We start from the raw sequence: 18,038 nt of genomic DNA, 5'->3' as shown, positions 1-18,038 counted from the left end.
TATACCAAATTCTTGCAGGGATACAACATTATTTAATTCCAGCACAAAAAAACACCACAACATTAATGGCACAGACCCTCCAAGCAAGTCTAATGATCCATTACAAAACCACTGTCCCAGAGTTCCTTCTAGCTGTTCATTCTGAATAAAGGTAAGCTTAAATGTACAGATATAAAGGCCAACAAACAAGCTGCATGCAGTACCATTCTTTGGGCTACATACTGCACATTTGTGACTAGCTTTCTATTAAACTCCCTTCATATGGTCAGTGTATAAAGATGTATATAAACTGTACGTTTTTGAACTACATTATGGCAATACTTTTGGGATGGAAGGTTAACACTGTTACAATTACCCCAGCAAATTCTACAATGGTGCCAGAGATGAGTAAAATCCATGACAAGCCAGATTGGCATCTAAGATGATAAGCTTCAGCAGGTTAGACTAACCTGATGGGGATCTTGGATCACCTAACTCATTTAACAAAGGAAAGCAGACTTGTAAAAGGTGTACAAATTAATTGAAATGTGATTATTTTCCAATATTCTATTAGAAGGTCACAAACTTCTCTTTCTCGTTCCTACATTGTTTTCTTCCTCTCTGAAACAGAAACCCTCTCTCATTCTACTGCCCCTGTCTTAAATACTTTAGGGCCAGTTTTACAAAACATTTTTCTCATAGACACAAAATGGGGAGAAAAAAGTCACTTTAGTACATCAGAGCCTTTCTGCTTTTCTATATCTTTGTTTAAAAACAATTCTAACTTTTATTCATTAGAAAGATTACCTTCTGAAAATAAGAACTATTACTCCCTACTAATCCCTTTATTGTGCACACTCTTAATTTTTAAGTTTATTTTTAGCTTACTAATTAATAATTTTTGCAATAAAGATTAATGTGCATGGTAAGGACCTTTTGTGAATGCTAAAAATAGCATGGCATAATATAGTCTTAATGTACATTTAAGATGGTCTCCCAGAACATTAATATGTAAAAGAATGTAAATGAAGGGAGTGTCATATGCAAATAAGAGGTTTTCCATGGCTCACAAAATATAGTGTGGCATGCAGTCTTCCACCTGTTATTTGCTGTGGGCCTGGTAAAAACAAAGGTTTAATACCTGCCTAAGACTAGATGTTAAATTGTTTCTGTGCATGCTGCAGCCCAACATCTCCCTTGGTAACTAACCCTCTTACTTTAGGACCATTAACATAAGTGATCTCCTCTCCATCAAGCTCTATTGAAAAAAATGGTTTCCCTCTCCTCAACTCCTCCAATAGTCATCTTTCCATCAAGGCTTCTCCTCCAAAACTTTGCCCTAATAGGTATGCCCAGCAAGGCATCTCCTCCTTCAAGCCATTCACCCTAGTAGGAAGTAAACTCCCATTCCAAGAACACCCCCCCCCCCCCACCTTCCTTGGCCAAAGAACCCCACCCACCCTTCTGGAAACATGTTTTGCTATTTAGGAGGGGGCTAAGTCTTCGTGATTAGACCAGCCTGCCTACATCATTTCCACTAATGAATGACAGAAATAGGAATACTTCACCACTATCATATGATAAAAGTGGTGCACCTACCTGCATCATTCACTAGAGGCATCAGGGCAGGCAGAAAGGCTCTGACATTCCTCATGCCTCTGAATATCCAGGTCATTCCGAATGGTAAGACATTTCCAGAGGGATAGGTGGATTCTTTGGCCATTGGGAGGATTACCTATTGGGGGAATGCCTATCAGGAACAATGACTTGCTGAGGGGAGCCTGTCAGGGGGATGATGGAGATGGGGAGGGAAACATCAGAGGAAGTATTCTGTATTAACTGGCTCAAAGTGAAAGAGCTGGATGATGTAAGAGATTTTGGGCCATAGCTAATGTGGCGTTAAACATTTTTGTGCTAACTTGCACATTATTTTCAAGGCCAGGGTATTGCAAGTAAGTTTTACCATTCATTTTGTAACATTGTTTAATTTATACATAAACATTTTATGAATGTGCATGGTAAAACGTTTTTACCATGAGTTTTATTGTGAAACCCCTTTATCTTCAAAAAGCAGGCAGGTGATCCAAAAATTGCAATTGTGCATATTCTGAGATCAAAGGCATCAGTGTGTATATTGCACATGAAGGGGTTGGGGTAGTGAAGACATCTGACTGATCCGCCAGTAGCAGCACCAAACTCCATTACACTTCCTTATTTGCAGTCTTCTTCTGGAATCAAGCTGTGCCACCCAGTGGTCTCACACTATTTATTCCGCCCTTACTCCATTCCATCTTTGGAAATTGGTAGTGTGGTTGGGTGCATCAAAGCAAACCAACTATACGGCATTATGTGGAGTTAGCTGTGAAAACTCCAGTTTCTGGGAGGTTAGGGGAAGCAGACTTTTATGAGTGGCAAAAAAAGAATTTTCATTTTTTGGTACACATTGCTTAAGAATGGACTTTATACTTGCAGTAAAAATACTTTACATATAGAGAAACTTAAAAACCAAAGAACTGTGCTTACGTTTCTTAAAGATAAGCAATAATTTATTTCTCTTCCATCTTCACAAGTACTGTATTACATATTATCTAGCTACATGATTGATGATACTACATAGATATCACAGGAGAATTGTCCACCTACACTTTACTTGGACAAATACAATTCCAATTTACAGGTTAAATGTACAATATGCCACTGGAAAAGATTGTTAGCTGCAGGATGAGAAACAGTTTATGATGTAGTAACATGTGTGATATAAGATGTAGGGGTTTAACTAGTTGTTATGCCAATAAGCAAGCATATAAAATGGTTTCTTTTGGCATTGATATTGTTACTTAAGTAGAAAAAAAGAAAACTAGAGAAATAAATCAAATCTTAACTTACAATAGATACAAAGGTTAAGAAATTAACTGGCTTTTTACATTTGTATTTATTTTTTTATACAAATTAATATATTGCAGGTTAAAGAAAGGCTGCCAGATAAAGAAGATATCATTATATGAAAAAAAACAAAATGAAAATTTATCTTGTGTACAAAAAAGGTTAAACTATAAACATTCACAAAATATATAAAAATGCCACATTGAACGAGGCAATAGTACTCTACCTAAACTGGTAGTATACTCTGAAGCAGTTCTCTTCATACAGTAGTAACTGACAAAAAGGCATTGTGTACTTTGGTGCCATCAGGAGACTTGGCACCATGTGTCATCAGTTCCTGGATTGTCATCCAGTTGTCCAAAATTTTCTTGTTGCGCTTTTTCATCATTTTTTTGTGACTGAGTTCAATAATACTAATTTCCTTTTTGCCCTCACTGCCACTCTGTGGACTTTCCTTAAGACATTCCAACCGGCTGCGCATCATGAACTCTCGCCGTCTTCTCTGCTCTTTAGCCCTCACCAGATGCTGCTTCCTCTCCTCTTTGCTCCAGTAACGGCCCATCTTCATTTCACTCATTGTATCATCATCTGTTGTCATTCCACTCCTCTCCTCCTTTATTTTTAAGGCACGTTCCTTCAACAGTTTATCTCTCACCGGTCTCTTTGTGATATAGCGAGTCCCATCACTCCTGATTTTCACTTTCCACTCCATTCTGGGCTCTGTTGACTTTGGCGAGTCTTTGCACATGCTCACTAAGCTAAGCTGACTTTGAGCATACTCTACTGCAGATTTTTGTTGGATCAGCTGCATGTAGCTTTGATAATGTCTTGCATGAGCTGGTATATTTCCATACCTATATGAAGAGCTGTGATATGGAGAGAGATAAGGAATTTGTTCAGTGCTCTCTTTTTCTTGTTCTTTGTTTTCTGATATATTTCCCGTGCTTTCAGCACTATTACTTTGCTCAATGGTCTTGCTTAGCATGGCCTCTCTACTGATCTGTCCATTTGATAACTGATTGGCCACTATTGTGCTTCTTAGATTTTTCCTGTTAGTGATGCTGATCATTCTCTGGAGTGAGCTATCAGGGGAGCGTTCAACAGTCAATGGGGTGCTCCTGCAGCTTTCTGCTGTGTTATATGCACTAGAGCTGTCCTTGTCAGATTTCTCAGGGTGCTCTACAATATCATCCAGTTTACCTCTCTGCATATCTATGCTGGTGTTATAATTCCTAAATCCCCCATCATGGAGTGTCCAGATGTCTCCGTACTGGTCACTCACCTTTTGAAGCCTATGGGCCTGCATAATGTTCTGGCACTCAAGCTCAATATTTCTTAGTTCTTCATTGAGTAACTGTAACTCATGCTCAACTCCATCTTGCTCAACTCCTGTGTTACATTCTATGGTGCTGCTTGAATAATAAAGATCATATTCTCCATGGTTCCTGATTTTGCACTTAAGCTCCAGCAACTGTCGAAATCTCTCACACTCCTCATCCTGGTTTCCAACAAAATCAGAATCAACATACTCTCCAGACACAAAACTTTCATTACAATGCAATTCAATGCTTCCTAGGGTGTCCTGGCTCTTTCCCAGCTCCCTATTGTCCTGAAAGGAAATGTTGTTTTGCTCCTCAGGTGCATTTTCTAGTTCTGAACTCTCATCATGATGCAGACTCTCATCGGTAGGCCCAACCCCACTGTCCTTCTCATGATTGTTAGATGAAGAGGTTGCAGTATCTGTAGTACCATCTTCTTCTTCATGCTTCTGTGGCTAAAAAAAGGAGAAACAGAAAACTAGTCTATAAATAAAATAACTTGAAAGGAAAGTTATTACCTCTATGATGTTTATTGTTCAAATTTGTTTAATATAGAAGATGAAAGTCTAATACTAGAAGATTCATGACTACATTATAATTTTTAATGTTTATAACTTTACATACTATGCTTCTATACTTCCAAACACTATGATATAGCAGCGATTTGCAAAGCTGTACTGGAGACACACCTAACCAGTCTAGTTTTCAGGATATCTGTAATAAATATACATGCAATGTTAACATATATAGGAGACACAATGTATGCAGACCTATCTCATGCATATTCATTGTAACTTCCCAGAAAACCAGTGAAGTTAGGTGTGCCTGCATGACTGAGCAGGAAAAAGTCTACGCAATGGCCTCCAGATTGTCTCCCATTTAGACAAAGAAAACCACAGACCTAAAATATACTGGCATGATTCAGACATCTGGATGTGAAACAATGTAATGAGACCAACAGAAAAGGGAAGAAAAGCTTAAACAGTGGTAGAACTTTATTATGTTATAACAAAATTAACAGGGAATTAACAGGGAATTAACTTTGATGGTTTTCAAATGATATTAAAACATCAGTTTTTGAAGAAATGAAGTAATCTTTAAAATTATAGTCAGGTGGATGGAGAAGGTGTGCCTGTTGGTGTCATAGTGTATAAATGCAATTAGATATGTAAAGGGCCTAAAATATAGAGAAAAACTAGTAATACAATGTCAGATCTGATAACTGATGTTTGCTTGTTTGTGGAAATATTTACATTTTTGCTTCATTTTTTACCTCAGTTTTTCTAACAAATGAATTTCCAGAGCAGAAAGATTTATTAGAATGACCCGACTTGAACTTTAAAATGAAGAAAAAAAGGTTTAGACAGGTTCCTGTAGGAAAGGTTCATAAACCATTATTAAGGTGGCATTGCAGAATTGGCCAGAAACTAAGACAGAAACAGTAGAGATGATATAGGGGCAGCGGTGACTTCTAACTACTAAAATAGCCCCTCCCTCCCTCTTTCCCTCCTTAGCCGAGCCAGCGGTGATAGCAGATATACCACAACTGGTCAGGTTTGAGCAAAGATGTCAGATACTTCCAGCACACTAACACCCTTCCTTTTCAAGCATCATGGTCATACTCTTAACCCTTCCCCCTACTTTACAATTGATAGCACCTGTTAAAAGTGAGGTTAAATTTCGAACAACCCGAATAATGGTAAAGTCTGTATGTATATATATATATATATATATATATATATATATATATTACACACAGATGAGTATTTTCGAAGTCAATTTACACAGGTAATGGGCCGAGAATATACACCTATTCACATGCATAAAATTCAGTCTCTTCTTCAGAGGGCATAACTTATGTGCATACACTTTCATGCATACATTTTAAAATAGAAATATATGCATGTAAGTGTCTCCACCCCTTAGAATGCCTGTGCTTATTTCATATAAAAGTACATGAGTAACAGGGATACATCTGTATTTTTTAATGTACTCAGACCTGGCTATTCTAGTACAGCCATTTATGCATATATAGTTTGGTTTTATGTGTATAAATGGTTTGAAAATTATGCTCGAAACTACTTAATATAGGGCCTTATCACAATGTATCCTACCTGAAAAAGCAGGAGTCCATCAGAACTAGATATGCATCATTTTAAAAAGCAGCATAAGGTCATGGGATTGGGGTGCAGCTCGTTGATGTGGCTGCCCAGTGTTCACAGAGAGAGTTCACACTGAGAGATGGAACCGCGCCCCCACCAAAAGACAAATCTACACTAGAAGCTGGGTTAGGTGAATAGATTTGGCTGGCTGAATGGCAAGATCAAAGAAAAGATACAAGTGTTTCCAATGATATGATGGCCATATTCAATAAACTTTAGAGGTAGTAGCAGGAGGGGTGAAATAATGGGAGTGGGACAAGCATCAAGGGTAGTGATTTATCTGTATCAAAAGTGGATCAGTCTGCGGGAAATAGTGTAGAATGCTCTCCTCCATCTACTCTTTAGCACATGCTCACCAATGGTTAATTAACACCTGCCTTTTAAGCTCACACAATATATGTAAAGGGCTCAGCTGTCAGCATGCACTGTGGACTTCAAGATGGAGGATTTGTGAGTACTGAAGCAGGAGGAGCTGTGGCAGGATTGAAGAAAGGGGGTCAGAGGAGAAAGAGAAGAGAAGTAGATTGTGTGAGAGAAAGAGGAGGCGGCTAGAGGGGAACGAGACAGGGAGAAGAACAAGAGGTAGAGAGGACAGAGAGAGAAGCAAGGAGAACTGACAGGGCAAGCGACAGAGGATGAGGCCAGGAGCAACAGGACAACAAGGATGCAGCTGCACCCACATATCTGCACCACCACCCTTCCAGACTGAAGTCAGAGGCCATTATTTATTTATTTTATTTATTTAACACTTTTCTATACCGACCTTCATGGTTGAAGACCATATCAGATCGGTTTACATCGAATAGGGGAATTGTAACTAAAACCATAAGTAGAACAGGAAGAACAAAGTTACATATAACAAGGTTAGTAAACTTGGATTTACTAACCTTTAACATTAGGTCCCTCTATGAGGATTTAAAGCCTTACAGTGATCTCAGACAGCTGGGTCTCACTCCATACTTGGCTATGTTATCTGGCCTCTAGGACTTTCACACCACAATGGCTGCAGTTGTTAGGAACTTTTTCCAGCTGTTTCTACCTGGTACTGCTATCTCTGTATAGATCATGTGAGATGTATATATATTCCATTTCCCAATCAGAGGCGATAATGACAGGACCTCAAAAAGTATTTTTATTACATTGCAAATGATGCAATTGAGAGTACACATATAAAGCTGAACTTTCAAACCTTGTGCACATAAAAATTAGCACTTGTGTGCATAAATTAGCATATATGCAAGTGCATGCTATTTTATTCAAAATCTATTGTATTAATTTCAGCAAACTGATATACAAAATCCTCAATGTACATGCATAAAGCAGGGACTGTGAACAAATTTTCGCATGTAAAAAAGGGTTGAGCCAGGGTGTTCTGAGGAAGGGGCCAACATTTAGGTAAGTAAGTTGCTATTTTAGAACCTGCCAAAGTGATGCATGCCAGGCTTTTATTTGCGTACATTTACCCCTGCTCCATAACTGGTGTAAATGATCATAAACATCTTAAAAATGAAAAAAATGACTGTGTAGATGGTCTGGGTGAAATGGGAGACTTCAGGCTGAACTGGTAGACTAACTGGTAAAACTGGTTATTTCATTGCTGCGTGCATGTTATAAAATCCTCTGATTTATGTGTGTAAAAACATCTAATTAATGCATGCAAAATCTATTTGCGTATCCTTTTAAAATGTAATGTAACAAATACATGGATTTATCATCTGCACACATTTATCTGGCTAAGTAGCGCCTTTGCTGCTAACTTATCCAGATAAGTCTGAGCTTGCGCAGCTCACGATTTTTACATGCAGAAGCATTTGTGCGTGCACATGCACTCGTATTTTATAACGGTGCATTTCATTTCTGTGCAGGTTAGAAAATACAATAGCAACTTTGCGTGCGCCCATATACATGCGTAAATGAGCGCACGCGAGCAGTTCTGAACATTATCCTCATGATGCTTACACTGTCTTGTGAAAGGAAAGGGAATGAATCCTTTCATTCCCTGAACATGCCTGTTCACATGCACCTTCTGAATGTGCTGGCCAGATATCCCTAATTCTGTGGCGACTCCTTTATCCTGAGGCATTCTGCCCTCTTTGACTAATTTGAGGAGGACTGTTATGGCCGAGGATACGGCAGGGACAGAGTTCACGGCTCCTGGGAGAGGGGAAAGCATTCATAGTCATTGTGCAACGGTGACAGCTAAGGATCAGATTTAGGGACCCAAGACTGCAGGGCTGTGGACTGAGCCCTTGTGCATGGCCTCCAGCCAAGGACAATCGCTCCAGTGACTGACTGAAGTAACTTGGGAGAGGATACGAAAGAGGAAAGAAATCCCAGCCAGGGACACAAGAAGGTTCATGGCGCCAGTTCTCAGCCCTGGTTCCAAATTAAAAGACAAAAGAAACAGGCAAAAAAAAAAAAAAAGGAGAGTATCAACTTTGTTCAGACAGGGGAGTTCCTTGTAGAAGCACTGGCAGGGTAGAAAGAGCCTGATGAACTAGACAAGTGGGCTAACCAGACAGAATCCACTGTAAGTGCAACACATCTGTATGTTAGGAAAGAAAATAAAAGCGACTAGAAAAAGAAAGCAGTATGGCTTCGAAGAGGTAGCTGGAAAGGTCAAACTCATGAGCATTCAAGATACTCCAGGAATCTCCGAAAGATCAGGACAAGGAAAGCAGCCAGGAAAGAAAAGGTGTAAGCAGAGGAAAAATAATTAAAGCAGTAAAACAAGGTGGCAAGACTTTTGGCAGTATGTCGGTGAAGAGAGAAAGCATAAAGGTGGGATTGTAAGGTGAAAAGGATGAAATGCACGGAGGAATAATTCTGATGTAGACTAGTGAAGAAGCTGCACAACTGTTATTTTTATGGGTGATTTCTTTTTTACTCATTTCTTTTCATGGTGTTTCTTATTACTTTTCTTTTGCTGAGAATTTTTTTAAATTTTCAGACCTTTCTAAATTTTTCACCTTTTCTTCTTCCCTTCTCTTCTCAGCATCTTTCTAAAGGGGATGTGACATGCTTTGTCTAGCTTTTAAAGAGGCTCTTTCCTTTTTCTAGAAAACATTTAAAACCTTAACTATGACTTTTAAACAATAATCAAAACTCCATACCCAACATATGAATGAGCCTTTGCATCACTATTCATCCATTCCTGTTCCTTTACCCTATTTTATCTATTTTGACACTATTTACCACATATTCTAAGCATTTAGTTGCACTTATACTAGTGTATATCTTATTTTGCTGTTTTTTGCCCAAGCACACATTTCCATTTGAAGGATTCTCCTTTCCCTACTTATACATCAAATCTTCCCCTTTACTCAATTGTTGTAACCCCAACTTGTGGTAACAATTTCATATTTAGCTTTAAAAATAAACCATATTCTAAATTATGCTTTCAACTTTACACTTAAAACAATCCTCACAATACAACACATGCTTTTCTTTGATTTTCAGCTATCCATTCACCTTCAATAAACTTTCATTCATTTTTACACTTGGAAAATTTTCACACATTCTTTTCATATGTATAATATATATAACATGTAATTTCAATGTATTCAGACAAATAATAATTAGTTACTTGTTCTGTCATTTTTTTTTTAGCGGGTGGGGGCTGTAAGAAGTGAAGTGGGATAAGTGGAAGACTCCTTCATTACCCCTTGGTGACTGATTCTGTTGGGGCAGCTGTGTTCTGCGGATTTTGTGTTCTAACTCATTACGTTATGCGAAGTAAGGTGTGAAGGTGGATGAGGCTCAAGCAAAAGACTGTAAAAGGCATACATTGGCAAGTTAAATGTAAGGCACTGATAAGACAGGCTACGAGAAAATTTGAAAAAAAGTTGGCCATAGAGGCAAAAACTCACAATAAAAACTTTTTAAAATGTCTGAATCAGAAAGCCTGCAAGGGAGTCAGTTGGACTGTTGGATGATCAAGGGGTTAAAGGGGCACTTAGAGAGGATAAGAACATCACAGAAAGATTAAACAAATTCTTTGCTTCAATGTCTACTGAAGAGGATATTGGAGAGATACCCATTCTGGAGAAGGTTTTCATGGTTGATGAATCAGATCAACTGAACCAGATCACGGTGAACCTGGAAGATGTGGTAGGCTTGATTGAAAATCTGAAGAGTAGTAAATCACCTGGACTGGATGGTATACACTGCAGGGTTGTGAATAAACTAAAAAATGAAATTTCAGACCTAGTAGTAAAAGTTTGTAACCTATCATTAAAATCATCTGATGCACCTGAAGATTGGAAGATGGCCAATGTAACCCCTATATTTAAAAAGGGATGCAGGGGTGATATGGGAAACTATAGACCGGTGAGCCTGTCTTCAGTGCCGGGAAAAATCATGGAAACTCTTATAAAGAATAAAATCACAAAACATTTAGATAGACATGGTTAGATGGGACACGACCAGCATGGATTTACCCAAGGGAAATCTTGCCTCACAAGTCTCCTACATTTTTTTTGAAGGGGTGAATTAACATGTGGACAAAGGTGAACCTGTAAGAACATAAGAACATAAGAAATTGCCATGCTGGGTCAGACCGAGGGTCCATCAAGCCCAGCATCCTGTTTCCAACAGAGGCAAAACTAGGCCACAAGAACCTGGCAATTATCCAAACACTAAGAAGATCCCATGCTACTGATGCAATTAATAGCAGTGGCTATTCCCTAAGTAAACTTGATTAATAGCAGTTAATGGACTTCGCCTCCAAAAACTTATCCAAACCTTTTTTGAACCCAGCTACACTAACTGCACGAACCACATCCTCTGGCAACAAATTGCAGAGCTTTATTGTGTGTTGAGTGAAAAAGATTTTTCTCTGATTAGTCTTAAATGTGCTACTTGCTATTGAATACTCACAGTCTTATCGCTTACAAAAAAAATATTAACTTAGTAAATGACATCAGATAAAGCCCAAAAAGGGCTATCTAGTCTACCCTGCAGCAAGTTTAAATTAAAAAAAAATCCTTTTTCAGACCTTTCCATATTCAAGTTTATTTACACTCCAGTTATAATGCAGCAGCTTCTGTCCGGTTTCTCTCTAAAATTTCCTCCTTCAAATGTCTTGATTTTTTACGCACTTTTCTATGTAGGGTTTTTTTTTTTAAACTATTACAGAAACCAACAAGCACAGCCTTCTGCTACCTCAGTTTCATGTAAGCACAGACTCGAGCATAGATGTGGTGTATTTGGATTTTCAGAAGGCGTTTGACATAGTCCCACATGGGAGGCTTCTAAGAAAACTAAAAAGTCGTGGGATAGGAGGTGATGTCCTTTTGCGGATTGCAAGTTGGTTAAAAGACAGGAAACAGAGAATGGGATTAAATGGTCAGTTTCACAGTAGAAAAAGGTAAACAGTGGAATGCCTCAGGGATCTGTTCTTGGACTGGTGCTTTTTAGTATATTTATAAATGATCTGGAAAGGGGTACAACGAGTGAGGTGATCAAATTTGCGGATGATACAAAATTATGCATAGTAGTTAAATCTCAAGTGGATTGTGATGAATTGCAGGAGGACCTTGTGAGACTGGAAGATTGGGCTTCCAAATGGCAGATGAAATTTAACGTGGACAAGTGCAAAGTGATGCATATAGGGAAAATTAACCCTTGCTGTAGTTACACGATAGGTTCCATCTTAGGAGTTACCACCTAGGAAAGAGATCTAGGAGTCACTGTGGATAATACATTGAAATCTTTGGCCCAATGTGCTGTGGCAATCAAAATCCAAACAGAATGTTAGGAATTTTTAAGAAGGGAATGGAAAATAAAACGGAGGATGTCATAATGCCTCTGAATCGCTCCATGGTGAAACCGCACCTTGAATACTGAGTGCAGTTCTGGTCACCACATCTCAAAAAGGATATAGCTGCACTTGAGTAAGTACAGAGAAGGGCAACCAAAATAATAAGGGGCATGGAACAGCTGCCCTATGAGGAAAGACTAAAGAAGCTAGGGCAGTTCAGTTTGGAGAAGAGATGAATGAAGTGGGATATGATAGAAGTCTATAAAATCATGAAAGGGCTCGAACATGTTAATGTAAATTGGTTATTTACTCTCTCAGATAATTGAAGAACCAGGAGGCACTCCATGATGTTAGCACGTAGCTCATTTAAAACAAATCAAAGAAAATTCTTTTTCACTCAGTACATAGTTAAGCTCTGGAATTCATTGCCAGAGGATGTGATTACAGCAGTTAGTGTAACTGGGTTTAAAAAACATTCCTAGAGGATAAATCCATAAACTGCTATGATGGTAATTAATAAGCAATAGTAGCTTGTTATCTATCTACTGTTTGGGTACTTGCCAGGTACTTGTGACTGGATTGGCTACAGTTGGAAACAGGATACTGGGCTTGATGGACTCTTGGTCTGACCCAGTATGGCATATCTTATGTTCTTATTTGTAGGAGAATAACAATTTTGGTAGTGGATCAGCTCATATTATAATATACTGTAGATGCTAACATGGTTTAGTTGATGCAGATTATCTGTGTTAATTTCATGTTAGATATATATTCAATCCCACATTCCTCTTCTTCTTTCCAACCTTATAATAGTGTGGTCTGAAGAAGGAATGTGCATATGTTTTAACTGAATTTGCAGAATTCAACAAATAAGGGCCAAATCATTTCATTTGGGGGAGTCCTGAAATGAACTGAGGGGCCCCCTAAATTAAACAGAACTTATTTGTTTAATTCAGCTAAAACTTCTGGTCAGGCCTATACCTAGGATATAGGCTGAGGCCGAAAGCAGGAAGCCACAGCCTAGGTCTATCATGATGCTGGGGCTTTGGCCTCGGCAAAAGCTGATCCCAGGACCTCAGCCAAGACCAAAGCCCAGGCCCATCCAAAAAACTACTTATCTGATCCATCCACCTGGCCTGGCTGTGGTTTCAGATACCTGATGGATCAGGCAAGTAATTTTTCAGGGGGGTCAGACTTTCCTTGGGTCTCAACGTCAGGAACCCTAAAACTTAACAAGGAACTGAACAAAATTGAGATGAAGGCAGCAGCCTAGCAGCAAGAGGGGGGCTTCCCAGTCTTTTGCATCGAATGTCACATGTATGATTTTTTACCCGCCGGTGAGAAGTTGTACATGTGCATGCGATGCACAGAGCTCTGGGCTCTCAGAGAACGAGTCCAATCTCTGGAGGCTAGAGTGGCAGACTTGGAGGAGCTGAGGCAGACAGAGAGGTATATAGATGAGACCTTCAGGGACATAGTAGCCAAGTCCCAACTCCAATCTGGCATCCCTGGTGCTGCCTTGGAGGAAGAAGGTCTCATGATTGGAGGGCATCAACCGGGTGCAGCAGGAAAGGATCCTGTAGCAAGGACCTGCTCTCCAGGTGATGCACTGTCCTTTCTCACCAAGGATATCTCCCCAAGGCCTAGTGCCCAGGAGGGAAGGGTTAGGTCGGCCGACATAGTTGGTGATTCGATTATTAGGAATGTAGATAGCTGGGTGGCTGGTGGGCATCAGGATCGCCTGGTAACATGCCTACCTGGTGCGAAGGTGGTGGACCTCATGCGTCACCTAGATAGGATTTTAGACAGTGCTGGGGAGGAGCCGGCTGTCGTGGTACATGTGGGCACCAACGACATAGGAAAATGTGGGAGGGAGGTTCTGGAAGCCAAATTTAGACTCTTAAGTAGAAAGCTTAAATCCAGAACCTCCAGGGTAGCATTCTCTGAAATGGTCCCTGTTCCACGCGCAGGTCACCAGAAGCAGGCAGAGCTCTGGAGTCTCAATGAGTGGATGAGACGATGGTGCAAGGAAGAGGGATTCAGTTTTGTTAGGAACTGGGGAACCTTTTGGGGAAAAGGGAGTCTCTTCCAAAAAGATGGGCTCCACCTTAATCAGGGTGGAACCAGACTGCTGGTGCTAACCTTTATAAAAGAGATAGAGCAGCTTTTAAACTAGAACAAAGGAGAAAACCAACAGTCGCTCAGCAGCGCATGGTTTGGAAAGAGCTATCTTCAAAGGATACTAATGATGCATTAGAATTAGGGCATCCCAACATTGAGGTTCCAATAATAAGAAAAGTAGTCCAAGTGCCTGTAACTAAAAACTCACCTGAGCTAAAAAATTCTAACTTATCCCTATCAATTAAAAAGCAGAATGAAAATACAAACAAAAAACAAACTTTGAAATGTTTGTATGCTAATGCAAGAAGTCTAAGAAGTAAGATGGGAGAATTAGAATGTATAGCAGTGAATGATGACAGACTTAATTGGCATCTCAGAAAAATTGTGGAAGGAGGACAACCAATGGGAAAGAGCTATACTGGGGTACAAATTACATCGCAATTACCGAGAGGAGCACCAGGGAGGTGGTGTGGCGCTTTATGTCCGGGATGGCATAGAGTCCAACAGGATAAACATCCTGCATGAGACTAAATGCAAAATTAAATCTTTATGGGTAGAAATCCCTTGTGTGTCGGAGAAGACTATAGTGACATAGTGATAGGAGTATATTAGGGAAGCTGGTAGTGCTAATAATAATGGGAGACTTCAATTACCCCAATATTGACTGGGTAAATGTATCATCGGGACACACTAGAGAGATAACGTTCCTGGATGGAATAAATGAATAAATGATAGCTTTATGGATCAATTGGTTCAGGAACCGACGAGAGAGGGAGCAATTTTAGATCTAATTCTCAGTGGAGCACAGGATTTCGTGAGAGAGGTAATGGTGGTGGGGCCGCTTGGCAATAGTGATCATAATATGATCAAATTTGAATTAATGACTGGAAGAGGAACAGTATACAAATCCACGGCTCTCGTGCTAAACTTTCAAAAGGGAAACTTTGATAAAATGAGAAAAATTGTTAGAAAAAAACTGAAAGGGGCAGCTACAAAAGTAAAAAGTGTGCAAGAGGCATGGTCATTGTTAAAAAAATACCATTCTAGAAGCACAGTCCAGATGTATTCCACAGATTAAGAAAGTTGGATAGAAGGCAAAATGATTACCGGCATGGTTAAAAGGGGTGGTGAAAGAAGCTATTTCAGCCAAAAGATCTTCATTGAAAAATTGGAAGAAGGATCCAACAGAAGAAAATAGGATAATGTATAAACGTTGGCAAGTTAAATGTAAGACATTGATAAGACAGGCTAAGAGAGAATTTGAAAAGAACTTGGCTGTAGAGGCAAAAACTCACAGTAAAAACTTTTTAAAATATATCCGAAGCAGAAAACCTGTGAGGGAGTCAGTTGGACAGTTAGATGATCGAGGGGTTAAAGGGGCACTTAGAGAAGATAAGGCCATTGTGGAAAGATTAAATGATTTCTTTGCTTTGGTGTTTACTGAAGAGGATGTTGGGGAGATACCCGTACTGGAGAAGGTTTTCATGGGTAATGATTTAGATGGACTGAATCAAATCACGGTGAACATAGAAGATGTGGTTGACCTGATTGACAAACTGAAGAGTAGTAAATCACCTGGACCGGATGGTATATACCCCAGAGTTCTGAAGGAACTAAAAAATGAAATTTCAGACCTATTAGTAAAAATTTGTAACCTATTTTTAAAATCATCCATTGTACCTGAAGACTGGAGGATAGCTAATGTAATCCCAATATTTAAAAAGGGCTCCAGGGGCGATCCGGGAAACTACAGACCGGTTAGCCTGACTTCAGTGCCAGGAAAAATAGTGGAAAGAGTTCTAAACATCAAAATCACAGAACATATAGAAAGACATGGTTTAATGGAACAAAGTCAGCATGGTTTTACCCAAGGCAAGTCATGCCTCACAAATCTGCTTCACTTTTTTGAAGGAGTTAATAAACATGTGGATAAAGGTGAACCGGTAGATGTAGTATACCTGGATTTTCAGAAGGCAAATTTCCTCATGAGAGGCTTCTAGGAAAAGTAAAAAGTCATGGGATAGGTGGCGATGTCCTTTCGTGGATTGCAAACTGGCTAAAAGGAAACAGAGAGTAGGATTAAATGGACAATTTTCTCAGTGGCAGGGAGTGGGCAGTGGAGTGCCCAAGGGATCTGTATTGGGACCCTTACTTTTCAAAATATTTATATATGATCTGGAAAGGAATACGACGAGTGAGATAATCAAATTTGCAGATGATACAAAAAATTCAGAGTAGTTAAATCACAAGCAGATTGTGATAAATTGCAGGAAGACCTTGTGAGACTGGAAAATTGGGCATCAAAATGGCAGATAAAATTTAATGTGGATAAGTGCAAGGTGATGCATATAGGGAAAAATAACCCATGCTATAGTTACACAATGTTAGGTTCCATATTAGGTGCTACAACCCAAGAGATCTAGGCGTCATAGTGAATAACACATTGAAATCGTCGGTTCAGTGTGCTGCGGCAATCAAAAAAGCAAACAGAATGTTGGGAATTATTAGAAAGGGAATAGTGAGTAAAACGGAAAATGTCATAATGCCTCTGTATCACTCCATGGTGAGACCGCACCTTGAATACTGTGTACAATTCTGGTCGCCGCATCTCAGAAAAGATATAATTGCGATGGAGAAGGTACAGAGAAGGGCTACCAAAATGATAAGGGGAATGGAACAGCTCTCCTATGAGGAAAGACTAAAGAGGTTAGGACTTTTCAGCTTGGAGACGAGACAGCTGAGGGGGGATATGATAGAGGCGTTTGAAATCATGCGAGGTCTAGAACGGGTAGATTTGAATTGGATATTTACTCTTTCAGATAATAGAAAGACCAGGGGGCACTCCATGAAGTTAGCATGTGGCACATTTAAAACTAATCGGAGAAAGTTCTTTTTTACTCAACGCACAATTAAACTCTGGAATTTGGTGCCAGAGGATGTGGTTAGTGCAGTTAGTATAGCTGTGTTTAAAAAACGATTGGATAAGTTCTTGGAGGAGAAGTCCATTACCTGCTTTAATGAAGTTGACTTCGAAAATAGCCACTGCTATTACTAGCAACGGTAACATGGAATAGATTAAGTTTTTGGGTTCTTGCCAGGTTCTTATGGCCTGGATTGGCCACTGTTGGAAACAGGATGCTGGGCTTGATTGAGCCTTGGTCTGACCCTATATGGCATGTTCTTATGTTCTTAACCCAGGTCCCAATGCTTTGGTCTCGGCCCAGAGTCAGGCCCAGGCCCCAAGACCAGAGCGCTGGCTGGGGACATGCTAGAGTAAATTAACTCCAGCATATCCTCCTCAGTGGAGGGCACCATTTTGCTGTACAGCAGACCGCGGTGTTGGGCCTCAGACCAGGGCATCAGGACTTGGCCTCTTGACCAGGCTGATTGGTCAGGCCTGGGCTCCAGCCTAGGCCTGTGCTGAGGCCCAAGCATCAGGACCCATCCTCTGAACTGGACTCTGTTGTCAGGCCTGGCCTCTGAACCAGGCCAATATGTTGATCCTAAGCCAAGACCCAATCATTGGGACCCGGCTTCTAGACCTGGCTCCAACCTAGGCTGAAGTCCAGGAGTCAGGACCTGGCCTCCAGACTGGGCCTCGGCATTGGAACATTGTCTCCTAACCAGACCCCAGCACTGGGCTTAGGCCCAGGCTCTGGAATAGGCTGAGGCTCAGTTGTCAGGACCCAGCCTCCAAATTGGGCTCTGGTCCTGGACCCTGGATTCATCCTAGGCCCTGGTTTCGGGACCTGGCCTCCACACCAGACCCTGACATTGGGACATCGCATTCACAACGGGCTCCATGAGTCAGGC

The 18,038-nt window shown here is 40.1% G+C and overlaps 1 protein-coding gene across 5 annotated transcripts in view; it reads right to left on the bottom strand.

Annotated features, from left to right (window-relative positions):
* Window positions 1-1,458: 1,458 nt before the first annotated feature.
* PDZRN4 (PDZ domain containing ring finger 4) overlaps window positions 1,459-18,038 on the bottom strand; it is a 940,417-nt gene continuing 923,837 nt past the window's right edge. For 2 of the 5 annotated variants that reach the window (XM_029616544.1, XM_029616545.1), the window contains exon 8: window positions 1,459-4,636. In XM_029616544.1, the coding sequence (XP_029472404.1) occupies window positions 3,122-4,636 (1,515 nt within the window). In that variant the 3' untranslated portion in view covers window positions 1,459-3,121. The remainder of the gene's footprint in view (window positions 4,637-18,038) is intronic. The other 3 variants (XM_029616542.1, XM_029616543.1, XM_029616541.1) reach the window with 3 other exon arrangements.

The sequence above is a fragment of the Rhinatrema bivittatum genome, chromosome 9 (assembly GCF_901001135.1).
Source record: "Rhinatrema bivittatum chromosome 9, aRhiBiv1.1, whole genome shotgun sequence".
Classification (NCBI taxonomy): Eukaryota; Metazoa; Chordata; class Amphibia; order Gymnophiona; family Rhinatrematidae; genus Rhinatrema; species Rhinatrema bivittatum.
This window is presented reverse-complemented; position numbering and strand designations above follow the sequence as displayed.